A 15,734-nucleotide genomic window follows, 5' to 3' on the forward strand; every position below is an offset into this window, starting at 1 on the left:
AAATGATCAGTTCCTTTTAAAATGGTAACTGTTATTTTCTTGTGTATCATGTACATGCCAGTTAGGGGAGTGCAAAGGGTTGTAGTGCTACAGCAGTTTACCTGAATAAAGCTAACTAGTAAAAAGACCTATTTCAATTTATTTTAGCTGGGAAGGGAAAAAAGCCAAATGTTGTAGAAATAATAGTGAAGTAAATGTTGCACAATAGTGAAGTAGGAATTATATATATGCACAAGCAGGTATAATAAATAATTTCTTCAAATCTTCCACATGATGAACACAGGTGAATATGCATTCACCTGCATTTAATGAAGTTTGTGCATATTTCAAATTTAAGGCAGAGTTTATTTTTGAAGTGTTTTCACTAATACATATGCAAAACACAAAAATCTGGATTACCCTGACTTTGTCTTACGAACCTGAGGTGAAATAGCCAAACCTCCCAGTTGATCACCATCTAAGATGTCAGTGCCTGCATTGTACACAATGATGTCCGGAGTGACTTCCTGCAATGCTTTTGACATATGTGTTTCCACTTTCTGCAGGTACTCTGAATCCTCTGTGTCCCAGTCCAGCTCAATTTTCCACTTGATGGCTCCTAGTAACAATTCATGAATGATTGCTTTTAATGATTTAATCATTTCACACAACTAACTCTACAGGAAATAAATCTTCAAATACTGTGAGACAAACAATATGAATCAAAATCCAGCTTACAGTTATTTACTTAAATATTGCATAAACAAATATCCTTTCTGTACAGATTTATTCTACAGAAAATGCAAAGATCTTGCAAAGACAAATTAATCAGAAACATTAGAACATGCCAGATCATACCTGGATTTCAAAAACTGTAAATGAGAAAAAGTAGTGTTATGTAACAACAACTGTTACAAACTTTATCTTTAATTACTCAATTATTTTCCCAAACAGTAAGTGATGAGCTTGATCACTGTAACACAAAGAACATAGGTAACAACATCTAGTCCATAGGTAGTCCTTAGTTCCCTCCAATCAGGTTTTTGCCCTGGCCACAGTACTGAAACAGCTCTTATCATCACAAATGACATCTTACATGACTATGACAAATGCAAATTATCCCTCCTCATCCTTCTTGACCTGTCTGCAGCCTTTGACATAGTTGATCACACCATCCTCCTCCAACGCCTCTCTATTGCAATCCCATTCATATCTATCTAAGCGCATCCAGACTATCACTTGCAGTGGCTTCTCTTCTGCTCCTGCACTGTTACCTCCAGTATCCCCCAAAGATCTATCCTTGGTCCCCTCCTAGTTCTCATCTACATGCTGCCCCTCAGCAACATCATCCAAAAACACGTCAGTTTCCATATGTATGCTGATGGCACCCAGCTCTACCTCACCACCACTTCTCTCGACCGTTCCACTGTCACTGAATTGTCAAACTGCTTATTCGACATCCAGTACTGGATGAGCAGAAATTTCCTCCAATTAAATATTGGGAAGACTGAAGGCATTGTCTTTGGTTCCCACCACAAACTCTGTTCCCTCTCCACCGAATCCATCCCTCTCCCTGGCAACTGTCTGAGGGTGAACCAGACTGTTCGCAACCTAGATGTCATCCTTAACCCCAAGCTGAGCTTTCAACTACATATCCATGCCATCACTAAGACTGCCTATTTCCACCTCCATAACATTGCCAGTCTCTGCCCCTGCCTCAACTCTGCTGCTGAAATCCTCAACCATGCCTTTGTTCCTCCGGGCTTGTCTATTCTAATGCACTCCTGGCTGGCCTCCCACATTCTATCCTCAGTAACCTTAAGGTCATCTAAAGCTCTGCTACTGTGCCCTAACTCGCACCCATCACCCCTGTGCTCACTGACCTATACTGGCTCCCGGTTAAACAACACTTTGATTTTAAAGTTCTCATCCTTGTTTTCAAATCCCTCCATGATTTGGCCCCTCCCTACCCCTGTAATCTCCTCCAGTCCTACAACCCTCTGAGATCTCTGCGCTCCTCTAACCCTGGTCTCTTGAGCATCCTTAATTTTAATCACTCTACCACTGGTGGCCTTAGGCTGCCGAGGCCCGAAGTTCTGAAATTCCCTCCCAAAACTCACCCTCTTTCTACCTGTTTTCCTCCTTTAGTACACTCCTTAAAACCTACCTCTATGACCAAGCTTTTGGTCATCTGCCTTAATATCTCTTTATTTGGCTCAATTTCATATTTTATTTTATAATGCCTCTGTGAAGTGCCTTGGGATGTTATATTATGTTAAAGATGCTGTATAAATACAAGTAGTTGTTGATAGCTAAGAGTTATCCCAGACAGGCTTGATGATAAATTCTCAGGGTTTCTAAACAATCATTAGAAACTATTGTATTATCTAGTGGCAACTCCATCAGCCTAGAATGAAAGCAATGATCTAACAATGACACCTTCAGATGATGAGAAAGGAGGGCTCGAATTATCTCTGCATGGCAAAGTTGAAGCAAGCCCAAGGAGCAATAGCTGGGGGAGATTGATAGTGCAGAATAGTGCATCAAATTGTTTCAAATGGTTGACTCTTTAAATTTAACAATTAATAAGAAACCCGTTTCTCCTCTGCCTTGTCTTTTTGTATTTCATAGTGGGTAGCTACTGCTGTCATTTACTATATTTTTATAATTTTATTTACATAATGATTCTCAGACAGCCAATACAGTACCGATGGATGTACAACATGGAGTGTGTCAGACAGCTGCTGCCTGTATTGACATTATTCTCGTCTGGATTTCAGCCCAAGCAACACAGGGAAATGAGTGTGTTAAACCACTGTAACTCTTTTGGTGTAGGTTATAATTACTGCTAAATAATCTTTGTCAGATTTAGCTTAAAATCTCACCTGAGTCGAAAGGCTGTGGATTCCAGCTCTATACCAGAAACTTGAACACACGATCTAAGCTATCACTGAGAGACTGTTGCCCTGTCAGAAATGCCATCTTTCAGATAAGACATTAAACTAAAACCATCTGCCTGCTCACGTAGGCATAAAGTTTCCATGACACTATACAAAGAAGAGCAGCAGAGTTCTTCTGATATCCTGAACAACATTTATTCCTTTGTCAGTATCGTTAAAAACACATTATCAGGTCATTCATCTCACTGGCCATTCAGGAGAGAAGTTAAGATGTGCTTCTTCATACAAAGGGTGGTAGAAGTGTGGAACTCTCTCCCACAAAAAGCAATAGATGCTAGTTCAATTAATAATTCTAAATCTGAGATCAATAGATTTTTTGCTAATCAAGGGTATTAAGGGATATGAAGCCAAGGTGTGAATATAGGTGACTCAATTAGTTTACAATAACTTTTAAACTGTACCTGAAAGTAATAAGGGTTATGAAACAATATGCAAGCAGATAACAGTACTTAACGTGTTGCATTCCAAACATTGAAGCTTTTTCAGTTTGGCCTTTGTTGACCCTTTTAAGCTGAAATTGATCACTGAGGTTTGCAGCTATAGTTGTATTCTTAAGAGTACACGCTTGTTAATTCTCACTTGTCTACAGCGAGAGTCATTAGTTATGGTTTAATGTCCCTCACTCTGAAAATGAACACAGCTCCATGTGTTTAAATGGGTTTCCAACCTGTCTCCCTCTATTTAATCTCAGATGTCATTTCCACTATGTCTGTGGTGATTAAAGGATTGGTTTGAAGGCTGCAGAAAAGTAAACATCATTGGGTTTAAAGTTTGCAGAAATCAAAGCATTTGTTTTGATATAAAATCGAACACTTGGGGGTAGATTTTCAGCTTGCCGCCTGGGCATAAAGCTGACATTGTGGATCAACTGACAGTTATAGAAATCAGCTGATTTTCATTTCCATTGAAATGGTGCTTAACTATTTCAGGCTAGGCTTCTGCTGTTGAGTGCACAAACCTGATTCCACCACATAAATGTAAAGCCTTTGTGGTGTCTGCTTTAATTTCATTTGAAATTTAATAATCTCTTTATTCTAAAGTACAGAAAAGGACAAAATTCAGCAAAAAAAATGAATTAAATAGCTTAGCACCCATGTCAAAAATTCTTAGCCTTCCTCCTTTTCATGTTAAATTGTCCACAACTTGATGGATGATAGCTGAAGATATAGAAACTAATACAGTACATTTATATTTCTATAGGTATTTCAGCCTGTTTTCACGAAAATTTAATTGAACAGGAAAGCATAAATTAAAAACTTTATGTATGATTTTTGGCAATTTGGATTTGTGAAACGTCACAAGGCCAGTGGTAACAGAATATTATACAGAACTTCTAAACTGCAAACAACCAAAGAAAACTTACAAGTAAATCTTGTAAGGGTCAGCATCTACAAACTTAAGTAAATCATCCACGTTATACCAGCCTTGGAGAGCAAATGGCATTCCAACGCCCACACATACTGCAGGATGGTGTTAAATTGAGTCTACAGGGAAGGTTCCTGTTGAATGAATTCTATGCAATATCTTATCAAAAAGATAGCTGATTGTAGGATAAAACAGTGCTAGAACTAGGAGCTCCTCATCCCTGCAGTGCATACAGGCAATAAGCAGAAACTCACATATAAAAGGACCACTACACAAAGCTGAAGATCAGAATGAAGCAAGCTCATCATAACTCATCATTTATAACTCTGATATATGAGAATACAAAACAAATATTTTGCACCTAATTCAAAAGCTCTAATGTTAACAGAGCACTTTTACATGCAAGAAAATTAAACTCTTATATTGAAACTCGTTTATGGTGTATACACTAACTAGTGAAGAACTAAATTAAGGTCACAATTAAAAAGCAGCAGATTCCATTTCCAAACAATCTGGATAAATTAGTGCATCAAATGGATGATTCCCCCAATGTTCAACTGCAATTTGATTATGAAAGGCTGAATTGGCCACAATTGTACCTGATTAGTATTAAGTTTTAAATTAACATTAAATCGATGTTGGATCTATTCCAAATGCGCAGGGCATGAGAGAAGCTAGGATTAACTTAGAACAACGTTAACATAGAATTTACAGTACAGAAACAGGCCATTCAGCCCAAATGATCTATGCTGGTGTTTATGTTCCACATGAGCCTCCTCCCACCGTACTTCATCTAACCCTATTAGCATATCCTTTCATTTCTTTCTCCTTCAAGTATTTATATAGCTTCCCCTTAAATGCATCTTAGCTATTCACCTAGCCATTCCATGATTTTTTTAAAAATTCATTCGGGAGATGTGGGAGTCGCAGGCTATGCCAGCATTTGTTGTCCATCCCTAATTGCCCTTGAGAGGGTGGTGGTGAGCTGCCATTCTGAACTGCTGCAGTCCGTGGGGTATAGGTACACCAACAGTGCTGTTAGGAAGGGAGTTCCAGGATTTTGACCCAGCGACAGTGAAGGAATGGCAATATAGTTCCAAGTCAGGATGATATGTGGCTTGGAGGGGAGCTTGCAGGGGGTGGTGTTCCAATGCATCTGCTGCCCTGGTCCTTCCAGGTGGTAGAGGTCGTGGGTTTGGAAGGTGCTGTCTAAGAAGCCTTTGTGAGTTGCTGCAGTGCATCTTGTAGATGGTACACACTGCTACCACTGTGTGGAGGTGGTGGAGATGGTGAATGTTGAAGGTAGTGGATGGGGTTCCAATCAAGCGGATTGTTTTGTCCTAGATGGTGTTGAGCTTCTTGAGTGTTGTTGGAGCTGCAATAGTGGAGTATTCAGCAATGGCAATGCCATTGAATGTCACAGGGAGATGGTTAGATTCTCTCCTGTTTGAGATGGTCATTGTCTGGCACTTATGTAGCGCAAATGTTACTTGCCACTTATCAGCCCAAGCCTGGATGTTGTCCAGGTCGTCCTGTATATGGACGGACACGGGCTGCTTCAGTATCTGAGGAGTTGCGAATGATGCTGAACATTGTGCAATCATCAGTGAACATCCCCACTTCTGACCTTATGATGGAGGAAGGTCATTGATGAAGCAGCTGAAGATGGTTGGGCCAAGGACACTACACTGAGGAACTCCTGCAGTGATGTCCTGGGTCTGAGATGATTGACCCCAACAACCACAACCATCTTCCTTTGTGCTAGGTATGATTCCAACCAGCGGAGAGTTTTCCCCCGATTCCCATTGACTCCAGTTTTGCTAGGGCTCCTTGATGCCATACTCAGTCAAATGCTGTCTTGATGTCAAGGACAGTCAATCTCACCTCACCTCTTGAGTTCAGCTCTTTTGTCCATGTTTGGACCAAGGCTGTAATGAGGTCAGGAGCTGAGTGGCCTTGGCGGAACCCAAACTGAGCTTCAGTGTGCAGTTATTGCTGAGCAAGTGCTGCTGGATAGCACTGTCGACAACCCCTTCCACACTTTGCTGATGATCGGGAGTAGACTGATAGGGCGGTAATTGGCCGGGTCAGATTTGTCCTACTTTTTGTGCACAGGACATACCTGGGCAATTTTCCACATTGCCAGGTAGATGCCAGTGTTGTAACTGTACTGGAACAGCTTGGCTAAGGGCACGGCTAGTTCTGGAGCCCAAGTCTTCAGTACTATTGCCGGAATATTGTCAGGAACCGTAGCCTTTGCAGTGTCCAGTGCCTTCAGCCATTTCTTGATTTCACACGGAGTGAATCGAATTGGCTCAAGACTGGCATCTGTGATGCTGGGGACCTCAGAAGGAGGCCAAGATGGATCATCCATGTGGCACTTCTGACTGAAGATGGATGAAAATGCTTCAGACTTGTCTTTTGCACTGATGTGCTGGGCTTCCCCATCATTGAGGATGGGGATGTTTGCGGAGCCTCCTCCTCCTGTCAGTTGGTTAATTGTCCACCACCATTCACCACAGGATGTGGCAGAACTGCAGAGCTTAGATCTGATCTGTTGGTTATGGGATCGCTTAGCCCTGTCTATTGCATGCTGCTTCCGCTGTTTGGCATGCAAGTAGTCCCGTGTTGTAGCTTCACCAGGCTGACATCTCATGTTTAGTTATGCCTGGTGCTGTTCCTGGCATGCCCTCATACACTCTTCATTGAACGAGTGCTGGCTCCCTCTGGCTTGATGGTAACGGTAGAGTGGGGGAAATGCCGGGCCATGAGGTTACAGATTGTGGGTGAATACAATTCTGCTGCTGCTGATGGCCCACAGCGCCTCATGGATGCCCAGTTTTGAGTTGCTAGATCTGTTCGAAATCTCTCCCATTTAACACGGCAGTAGTGCCACACAACACGATGGTGGGTACCCTCAGTGTGAAGACGGGACTTCGTCTCCACAAGGACTGTGCAGTGGTCATTCCTACCAATACTGTCATGGACAGATGCATCTGCGACAGGTAGATTGGTGAGGACGAGGTCAAGTAGGATTTTCCCTCTTGTTGATTCCCTCACCACCTGCCACAGACCTAGCCTAGCAGCTATGTCCTTGGTGATGGACATTGAAGTCCCCCACCCAAAGTACATTTTGTGCCCTTGCCACCCTCAGTGCTTCCTCCAAAAGCTGTTCAACATGGAGAAGCACTAATTTATCAGCCATGGGCTGGGGGGTTGGGGGGGGGGGAGCGTTATGGTAATCAGCAGGAGGTTTCCTTGCCCATGCTTGACCTGATGCCATGAGACTTCATGGGATCCGGAGTCAATGTTGAGGACTCCCAGGACAACTCCCTCCCAACTGCATATCACTGTGCCGCCACCTCTGGTGAGTCTGTCCTACCGGTGGGACAGGACATACCCAGGGATGGTGATGGTGGTGTCAGGGACATTGCCTGCAAGGTATGATTCCATGAGTATGGCTATGTCAAGTTGCTGCTTGACTAATCTGTGGGACAGCCCTCCCAAATTTGGCACAAGCCCCCAGACGTTAGTAAGGAGGATTAGTAAGGAGTCGACAGAGCTGTGGAATCACTTCAGTCCTCCAATGAATCCATCTCCACAATTCTAAAACATAAGTCCTCAAAAAATATTTAAAAATAGAAGCACTTTCATGACACCAGGTCAATTGCCCGAGTGTCATTCTGTCCCCCACCACACCCTACTTACTGCTGCTCGCTGCAGGAAGTGAAGACTAGTGACTGCTCAGGTACAGGCTGCACTGCACCAACTCTCCGCTCACTTACTGCTAACAACTGGGGGACACAAATGGAATAAAATCAATCTTGACCCTTTCTGTTCACAAGCTATAAAGGATTGGTGAGCTGAATTGAAAACCTTGGCGGGATGGATTCTGGCCCGCAGGCTGCATGTTGGACAACTCTGCTCTACAGTATAGAAGAATGAGAGGTGATCTCATTGAAGCACACAAAATTCTTACAAAGCTCGACAGGACTGATGCAGAAAGAATGTTTCCCCTAGCTGGGGGGTCTAGAACCAGAAGACACAGTCTCAGTATAAGAGATAGGCCATTTAGGAGTGAGATAAGGAGGAATTTCTCCACTCAGAGGGTGGTGAATCTGTGGAATTCTCTACCCCAGAGGGCTGTGGAGGCTCAGTCATTAAGTATGTTCAAGACAAGAGAGCAATAGATTTCTAGTCATTAAAGATATCAAGGGATATGGGAATAGTGCGGGGAAATGGTGTTGAGGTAGAAGATCAGCCATGATCTGGTTGAATGGCGGAGCAGGTTCGAGGGGCCGGATGGCCTACTCATGCTCCTATTTCCTATGTTGTCTAATCTGATCTATTCTTGAAGGCAAGAGTACAGACTATCTCCCAGTCAAAGATCACATAAAGCAGGCCATGTGATGTCTCAAACTACAATGTATATCAGGAATAAAAGAATGACTAGAGTTAGATTAGGGCCAATCAAGGATAGTAGTGGGAAATTGTGTGTGGAATCAGAGGAGATAGGGGAAGCGTTAAATGAATATTTTTCGTCAGTATTTACAGTAGAGAAAGAAAATGTTGTCGAGGAGAATACTGAGATACAGACTACTAGGCCAGATGGGATTGAGGTTCACAAGGAGGAGGTGTTAGCAATTTTGGAAAGTGTGAAAATAGATAAGTCCCCTGGGCCAGATGGGATTTATCCTAGGATTCTCTGGGAAGCCAGGGAGGAGATTGCAGAGCCTTTGTCCTTGATCTTTATGTCGTCATTGTCGACAGGAATAGTGCCGGAAGACTGGAGGATAGCAAATGTTGTCCCCTCGTTCAAGAAGGGGAGTAGAGACAGCCCTGGTAATTATAGACCTGTGAGCCTTACTTCGGTTGTGGGTAAAATGTTGGAAAAGGTTATAAGAGACAGGATTTATAATCATCTTGAAAAGAATAAGTTCATTAGCGATAGTCAGCACGGTTTTGTGACGGGTAGGTCGTGCCTCACAAACCTTATTGAGTTTTTTGAGAAGGTGACCAAACAGGTGGATGAGGGTAAAGCCGTGGATGTGGTGTATATGGATTTCAGTAAGGCGTTTGATAAGGTTCCCCACGGTAGGCTATTGCAGAAAATACGGAAGTATGGGATTGAAGGTGATTTAGTGCTTTGGATCAGAAATTGGCTAGCTGAAAGAAGACAGAGGGTGGTGGTTGATGGCAAATGTTCATCCTGGAGTTTAGTTACTAGTGGTGTACCGCAAGGATCTGTTTTGGGGCCACTGCTGTTTGTCATTTTTATAAATGACCTGGAAGAGGGTGTAGAAGGGTGGGTTAGTAAATTTGCGGATGACACTAAGGTCGGTGGAGTTGTGGATAGTGCCGAAGGATGTTGTAGGTTACAGAGGGACATAGATAGGCTGCAGAGCTGGGCTGAGAGATGGCAAATGGAGTTTAATGCGGAAAAGTGAGGTGATTCACTTTGGAAGGAGTAACAGGAATGCAGAGCACTGGGCTAATGGGAAGATTCTTGGTAGTGTAGATGAGCAGAGAGATCTTGGTGTCCAGGTACATAAATCCCTGAAAGTTGCCACCCAGGTTAATAGGGCTGTTAAGAAGGCATATGGTGTGTTAGCTTTTATTAGTAGGGGGATCGAGTTTCGGAGCCACGAGGTCATGCTGCAGCTGTACAAAACTCTGGTGCGGCCGCACCTGGAGTATTGCGTGCAGTTTTGGTCACCGCATTATAGGAAGGATGTGGAAGCTTTGGAAAGGGTGCAGAGGAGATTTACTCGGATGTTGCCTGGTATGGAGGGAAGGTCCTACGAGGAAAGGCTGAGGGACTTGAGGTTGTTTTCGTTAGAGAGAAGGAGGAGGAGAGGTGACTTAATAGAGACATATAAGATAATCAGAGGGTTAGATAGGGTGGATAGTGAGAGTCTTTTTCCTCGGATGGTGATGGCAAACACGAGGGGACATAGCTTTAAGTTGAGGAGTGATAGATATAGGACAGATGTCAGAGGTAGTTTCTTTACTCAGAGAGTAGTAGGGGCGTGGAACGCCCTGCCTGCAACAGTAGTAGACTCGCCAACTTTAAGGGCATTTAAGTGGTCATTGGATAGACATATGGATGAAAATGGAATAGTTTCGGTCAGATGGTTTCACAGGTCGGCGCAACATCGAGGGCCGAAGGGCCTGTACTGCGCTGTAATGTTCTATGTATGCGGACACAGACATTGCAGCAGGAAGAATAACTACTCCTCCAATTGCAGGGACATGTTGCTATGAAGCAATAAACTTCTGATTTATTGAATAATGCACAATGGGACAAGGCTCATACTAGAACTTTGCTCTCAGCACAGAGAGTATGGACAGGATTTTCCTTCCAAGGGCAGGAAATGGATGTCGGAACTGTTTCGGGGCCCCGATCCTGCTCCCTGGGGGAGGGGAGGGGGAAAGCAGTCACAGCCTCTGATTTTCACGAGGGCGGACTATTAATTGGCTGGAGGGCAGGTTGAGCGGCCAATTAGCGGCAGCAGAGGCAAAAACGGAGGCAGTGATTGAAAGAGAGCAGACCTGATTTAAACCCACACAGCAGCCATTACTGTGGCTGCCGTTTCTCTGCATGACTTGCTCGAACAAAGATGGGGCAGCAAAAGCAGAAGCCTAGAAGCCAGGGCAGGACTCCCCCTCATTTTGCTGATGCCGACTGGAGGTGCTCCTCGAAGCAGTGAGGAAGTAGAGGGAGGTCTTCTTGCCAGAGCAGGTCACCCTCCTTGACCAAACATGTCTGGATCAAGGTGACCAACACAATGAGCAGAGGGAGTGTGGCATGCAGAAACTGGGTTCAATGCAGAAACTGGGTTCAGTGCACAAAGAGGTTCAATGACCTTATTCTCTCTGGCAAGATGAGTGCAACTCCAGACCCTCTGGGTATTCAACCTTCAGGAGACACACCAGCTGAGGAGCCCGAGACTGCATGCTGCTCCTGAACATGGGAAGAGTGTGCGCCCAGGGTACTTACTGACCCCTCAGCAAGGCTCAGAACCATAGTGCTGCTGAGGATCTGCCAGCACAGAGACATGAAGCTTGTTATGAATATGAGCTGCAGGCATTGGCCATAGAGGCCAGCAGTGCCTGATCTCCTCTCTTTAACTCCTTGCAGGAGAAATGGACATATAATTCCTGCAAGGGGGCCTAGACAGGACGAGGGGTCCCCTCCCTACAGGTCATCACCACAATGGAAGATGGAGCCATGGAGATCGCCAAGGTCGCTAACAAAGAACAAGTCAGGGAAGGCGAGATGAGCATCCCTGATGGAGATGGTGAATAGGGACTGCAATGCTTACATCAAAGGAGGTGCACTGCACTACACCCTGTCCAACAGCATGCCGAAGACTGAGTTGCATTGAGAAGCTTCAACACTGCAGAGGCTTCTGCTCTCCAATGCTAGCTCTCATGATCTCTCCTTGTGTCTCCCATAGATGCTGGTGTCAAGGTATTAAGACTGACTTGTTCGCCATCACAGGGCCAAGTGCTGCCACAGCAGAGGTCAGACCAAGCACCATCACAGCTAACAAGCGCAGGCACAGTCACCTCAGTGGGTCCTTGCACACGATTAGATAGAGTGACATCGGGTGACAAGCACGTCTCCAGTGTGCAGGAGCAGATGACAGGCAGAGGCACCTGTGGGCAGTACCCCTCGGAGGATGCAGATTAGGCACAGCCCTGCTCAGCTGGGCACAGGCCTTGCGAGTCACAGGAAAGGAGGCTGCCCTTAGGTCAGCAGCAACTGATGTAGTTCCGCATGTTGGAGTTCCCTGCGCCAGTGCAGAGTCATGGGCAGAGAATGGAGGAGTCCATCAACTCATGTTTGCCAGCATGGCTCAGGGCTTTGAGCACATGAGCTCCTCCATTGAGAGAGTGGCCAACTTCATGCATAGCCATATATGGCAGCACTTGGAATCTATGCAGGAACTGTGCACTGATGTTCACAGGATGAATGCTACATTATGTAGCCATGAATGGCCAGTGGCGCTGATGGCGCGGAGATCTTTGGAGGGGATGCCAGTTGTGCCCCAAACGCAAGCCAAGGACTGAGGGCGTCACCGAGGAGGATGAAGGTGCCGCCCCTCATGGGGCACCATCATCAGCAGCAGCTTCCTTGGCCCCCTCTGACTGATCGAGCATCTGTGCAGCATGGCCCAGTGATGGAGGCTGCTCCTGCAATGGCAGCAGTGCAGCAGCCTCTGGAAATGCCCCCATTGGCAACTCCACAACGAGGATGACTGCCACAAGCATCTCAGCCGCAAACCAAGACAAGTGAGCAGACTCCCTCCACCTCCTCTGAGACCACAAGGGGAGCACTGCGTAGAATTGCCCATGTGGAGGCCACCACATCGGGCAGAGCACCTTGTGGGTACTGGGGCATCTGTCATGTGTGAATGTGCACTTTTTGCCTTTTTGAGCACCAAGTAAATATAGACATATGAAGCCAGACATATGAGCATCCTTTTATTAATGGCAGTATAGGAAAAGAGGGATGAAGTGGTGAAGGGGAGCAAGGGTCCGTGAACGATGACTTTGAAACCTCTGTGAAGATGTGCATCCTTCATTGGCAGTAAGAGTTGAGCTGTTCCAGGCTGCGCCTTCAATAGAAGTGTTTTCACAGGCAGCTCAGGAGTTTCCTACCATGCCATTCCTCCTGCATTAGAGCGGCTCAGCTGAAATGAGTCTGAATCAGATGATCCCTGACATTAATGGCAACCTGACAAGACTCTTGAGCTACATGCCAGGCCCGGCCACCTCCCTGCGCAGCCGGAGCACCTCTGTGTTTTGCATCTTCCTACTCCACCTCCTCTTCCCATGTCCTGCTCCTCCTCTTGCTCTGTTGAGCTGTGTCCATCCAGCGCTCGACCTTCTTCAAGGTCCACACCTCTCGAGAGGACCATGTTACGGAGAACATAGCAGACCACCATCATGCACGAGACCCCTGCAGGAGTGTACTACAGGCCGTCACCCAACCAGTCCAGGCACTAGAACTGCATCTTCAGAACCCCAATGGTCTGCTCAATGGTTGTCCTAGTGAGAAGATGGCTGCGGTTGCAGCAACTCTGTGTCTCTGTTTCAGGATCTCAGAGGGGTCAGTAGCCATCTCAAGGGATATCCCTTCTCCACTAGAATCCATCCATGTAGTTTGTGGGGGGTGGGGGTAGATGTGGAAATCAAGAGCTGCAGCAACCTGGACTGCTGGAGGATGAAAGAGTCATGGCAACTGCCAAGTGAGCGCATACATGCAGGAAGCTCTTTTGTGGTCGCAGACCAGCTGAACATTGAGGGTGACAGTGAAAGCTCTGGGCAGATGTGCATCCTTCATTGGCGGTAAGAGTTGAGCAGTTCCAGGCTGCGCCTTCAACAGAAGTGTGAGGCACCATCTAACTGGATCTATATGTACTGCTCAGCTTTCAGTGACCTGTGAGATGCAGTGGTGTGCAAGTTTGCAAGACGCCACCCAGGTCTGCAGCTGATCCTTGGAAGGAGCCAGAAGCAAAGAAGTCACAACTGCGGTGGGTGCAACACACAGTCAATTCAGTCCGGTCACTCCACAGGTCGCAGCATATTATTAAGCTTTCACACCCAATCGGAAAACAGCCAAGTTAAACACTCCAGTAACCCCAGAATGAAAGATATCAAACCAGGTATCTTTAGACAACAACAAATTAACTATTTATTAAAACTAAATCTTAAGCGCTATTAAGATAAACCTATGTCTAAAGACCTGATTACTTCTTATCTTAACCTAACTCCTGCATTCATGCACCTTCAAAAATAACAGTAGTCTGGTTTTAAAAGTGGAGTTTTTAAAATTAGCCGTATCTTAAGAAGAAATAAAATAAGTAAGTTTTTATAGGTTATGTTCCTGATGGATGAGGTCTTCTAATGTGAAAACATTAGGGCGGCACAGTGGCGCAGTGGTTAGCACCGCAGCCTCACAGCTTCAGGGACCCGGGTTCGATTCCGGGTACTGCCTGTGTGGAGTTTGCAAGTTCTCCCTGTGTCTGCGTGGGTTTTCTCCGGGTGCTCCGGTTTCCTCCCACAAGCCAAAAGACTTGCAGATTGATAGGTAAATTGGTCATTATAAATTGTCACTAGTATAGGTAGGTGGTAGGGAAATATAGGGACAGGTGGGGATGTTTGGTGGGAATATGGGATTAGTGTAGGATTAGTATAAATGGGTGGTTGATGTTCGGCACAGACTCGGTGGGCCGAAGGGCCTGTTTCAGTGCTGTATCTCTAATCTAATCTAATCTAATCAGTCAAAGGTCACATGAAGCTTTCATCCAGATTTGATGAAAATAGTCCTTCAGAAGATAGGCATTCAACTCTTCGGCTTCAATGGCATTAAACAGTTCTTTGAATGATCAACACAGCAATACAAATAATTTCTTGGAAAAGAAAAGCTTTTCTTCCTCACTCAGGAAATTAGCTTGGCTTGTAACTCCTTGTAAATTTTTCCTGAGAGAGCATAAAACTGCTCCTTTCTTCAGTTGGCCTTGTTGGAAAGTCTCTCAGAACTAACTGGTTTCAGCCAGTTTCTGCCAGTTCCACACACAGTCAAATTGGAAACATCACCATGTGACCTCTCTCTCTCCTGCTGTTGCCCATGGTAACAAAAATGCAACTGCTGCACACTGTGTCTCAGGAATTCCAGAACCTTCTCTCGCTTAAAGGTGCACTGGTTTTAACATATGGTTTTTAATCCGAGGAGGAAAATAGTTACAGGTCCGTGACACAAGGCCACAGTGACTTTCATGGCTTCTGGCAGGGCACGGCGAGCAGTGCTGCGAAATGTGAGGTCTTATGCCATGAGGGCACAAATTTCTGTGACCATCTGACTGGAGAGTCATAGTCTCCTCCTACACTGGTTCTTGGTCATCTCAAGGTAGCCCCATCTTCAGTGCTAGATCATACGCTGGGGAAATGGCCTCTATTGCCTTCCTGATGCCTGGGGCTCTGTATATCTTGTGGAGGATGTTGCTCATTGCCACTGGACCAGAGATCGGAGAGTCATGCTTCCATTGCCAGCTGCTGCCTTCCTTGTGCTCAGGTGATCTCCCAATTGTGTCAGGAAGCCTTGCTCCCTCCTTTTATGCCCCCATGATGCCAGCAGGGTGACAAATCTGTGGGCTGCCCAAGCTCTTACTGACCACACTCCTGGTAACCTCTACAGACCCGATGCCACCTGTGTGCCAATGGCCAAGTCCCCCTTTGCACCATTCTCCCTTTCATGGGGCCAACCTAATATCCTGGCTCCCTGCTGTGTATCCACCTCTATGCACCTGGTCTCCCCCAGACCCAAGAAGCAGCCAGGGCACCCCCACAAAAAATCTGAAAATGGCCCTCTTGAAGTGCTTTAATTACCATTATTACCAGATCGGGTGGATTCTCTGGGGA

General features: G+C 45.5%; 1 protein-coding gene across 3 annotated transcripts in view; it reads right to left on the reverse strand.

Moving 5' to 3' along the window:
- The window catches only part of hdac11 (histone deacetylase 11), a 134,264-nt gene that overhangs the window by 4,094 nt on the left and 114,436 nt on the right, over nucleotides 1-15,734 (reverse strand). For all 3 annotated transcript variants that reach the window (XM_068051796.1, XM_068051794.1, XM_068051795.1), the window contains one exon: nucleotides 420-598. In XM_068051796.1, the coding sequence (XP_067907897.1) occupies nucleotides 420-598 (179 nt within the window). The remainder of the gene's footprint in view (nucleotides 1-419; nucleotides 599-15,734) is intronic.

The sequence above is a fragment of the Heterodontus francisci genome, chromosome 19, assembly GCF_036365525.1.
Source record: "Heterodontus francisci isolate sHetFra1 chromosome 19, sHetFra1.hap1, whole genome shotgun sequence".
Classification (NCBI taxonomy): domain Eukaryota; kingdom Metazoa; phylum Chordata; class Chondrichthyes; order Heterodontiformes; family Heterodontidae; genus Heterodontus; species Heterodontus francisci.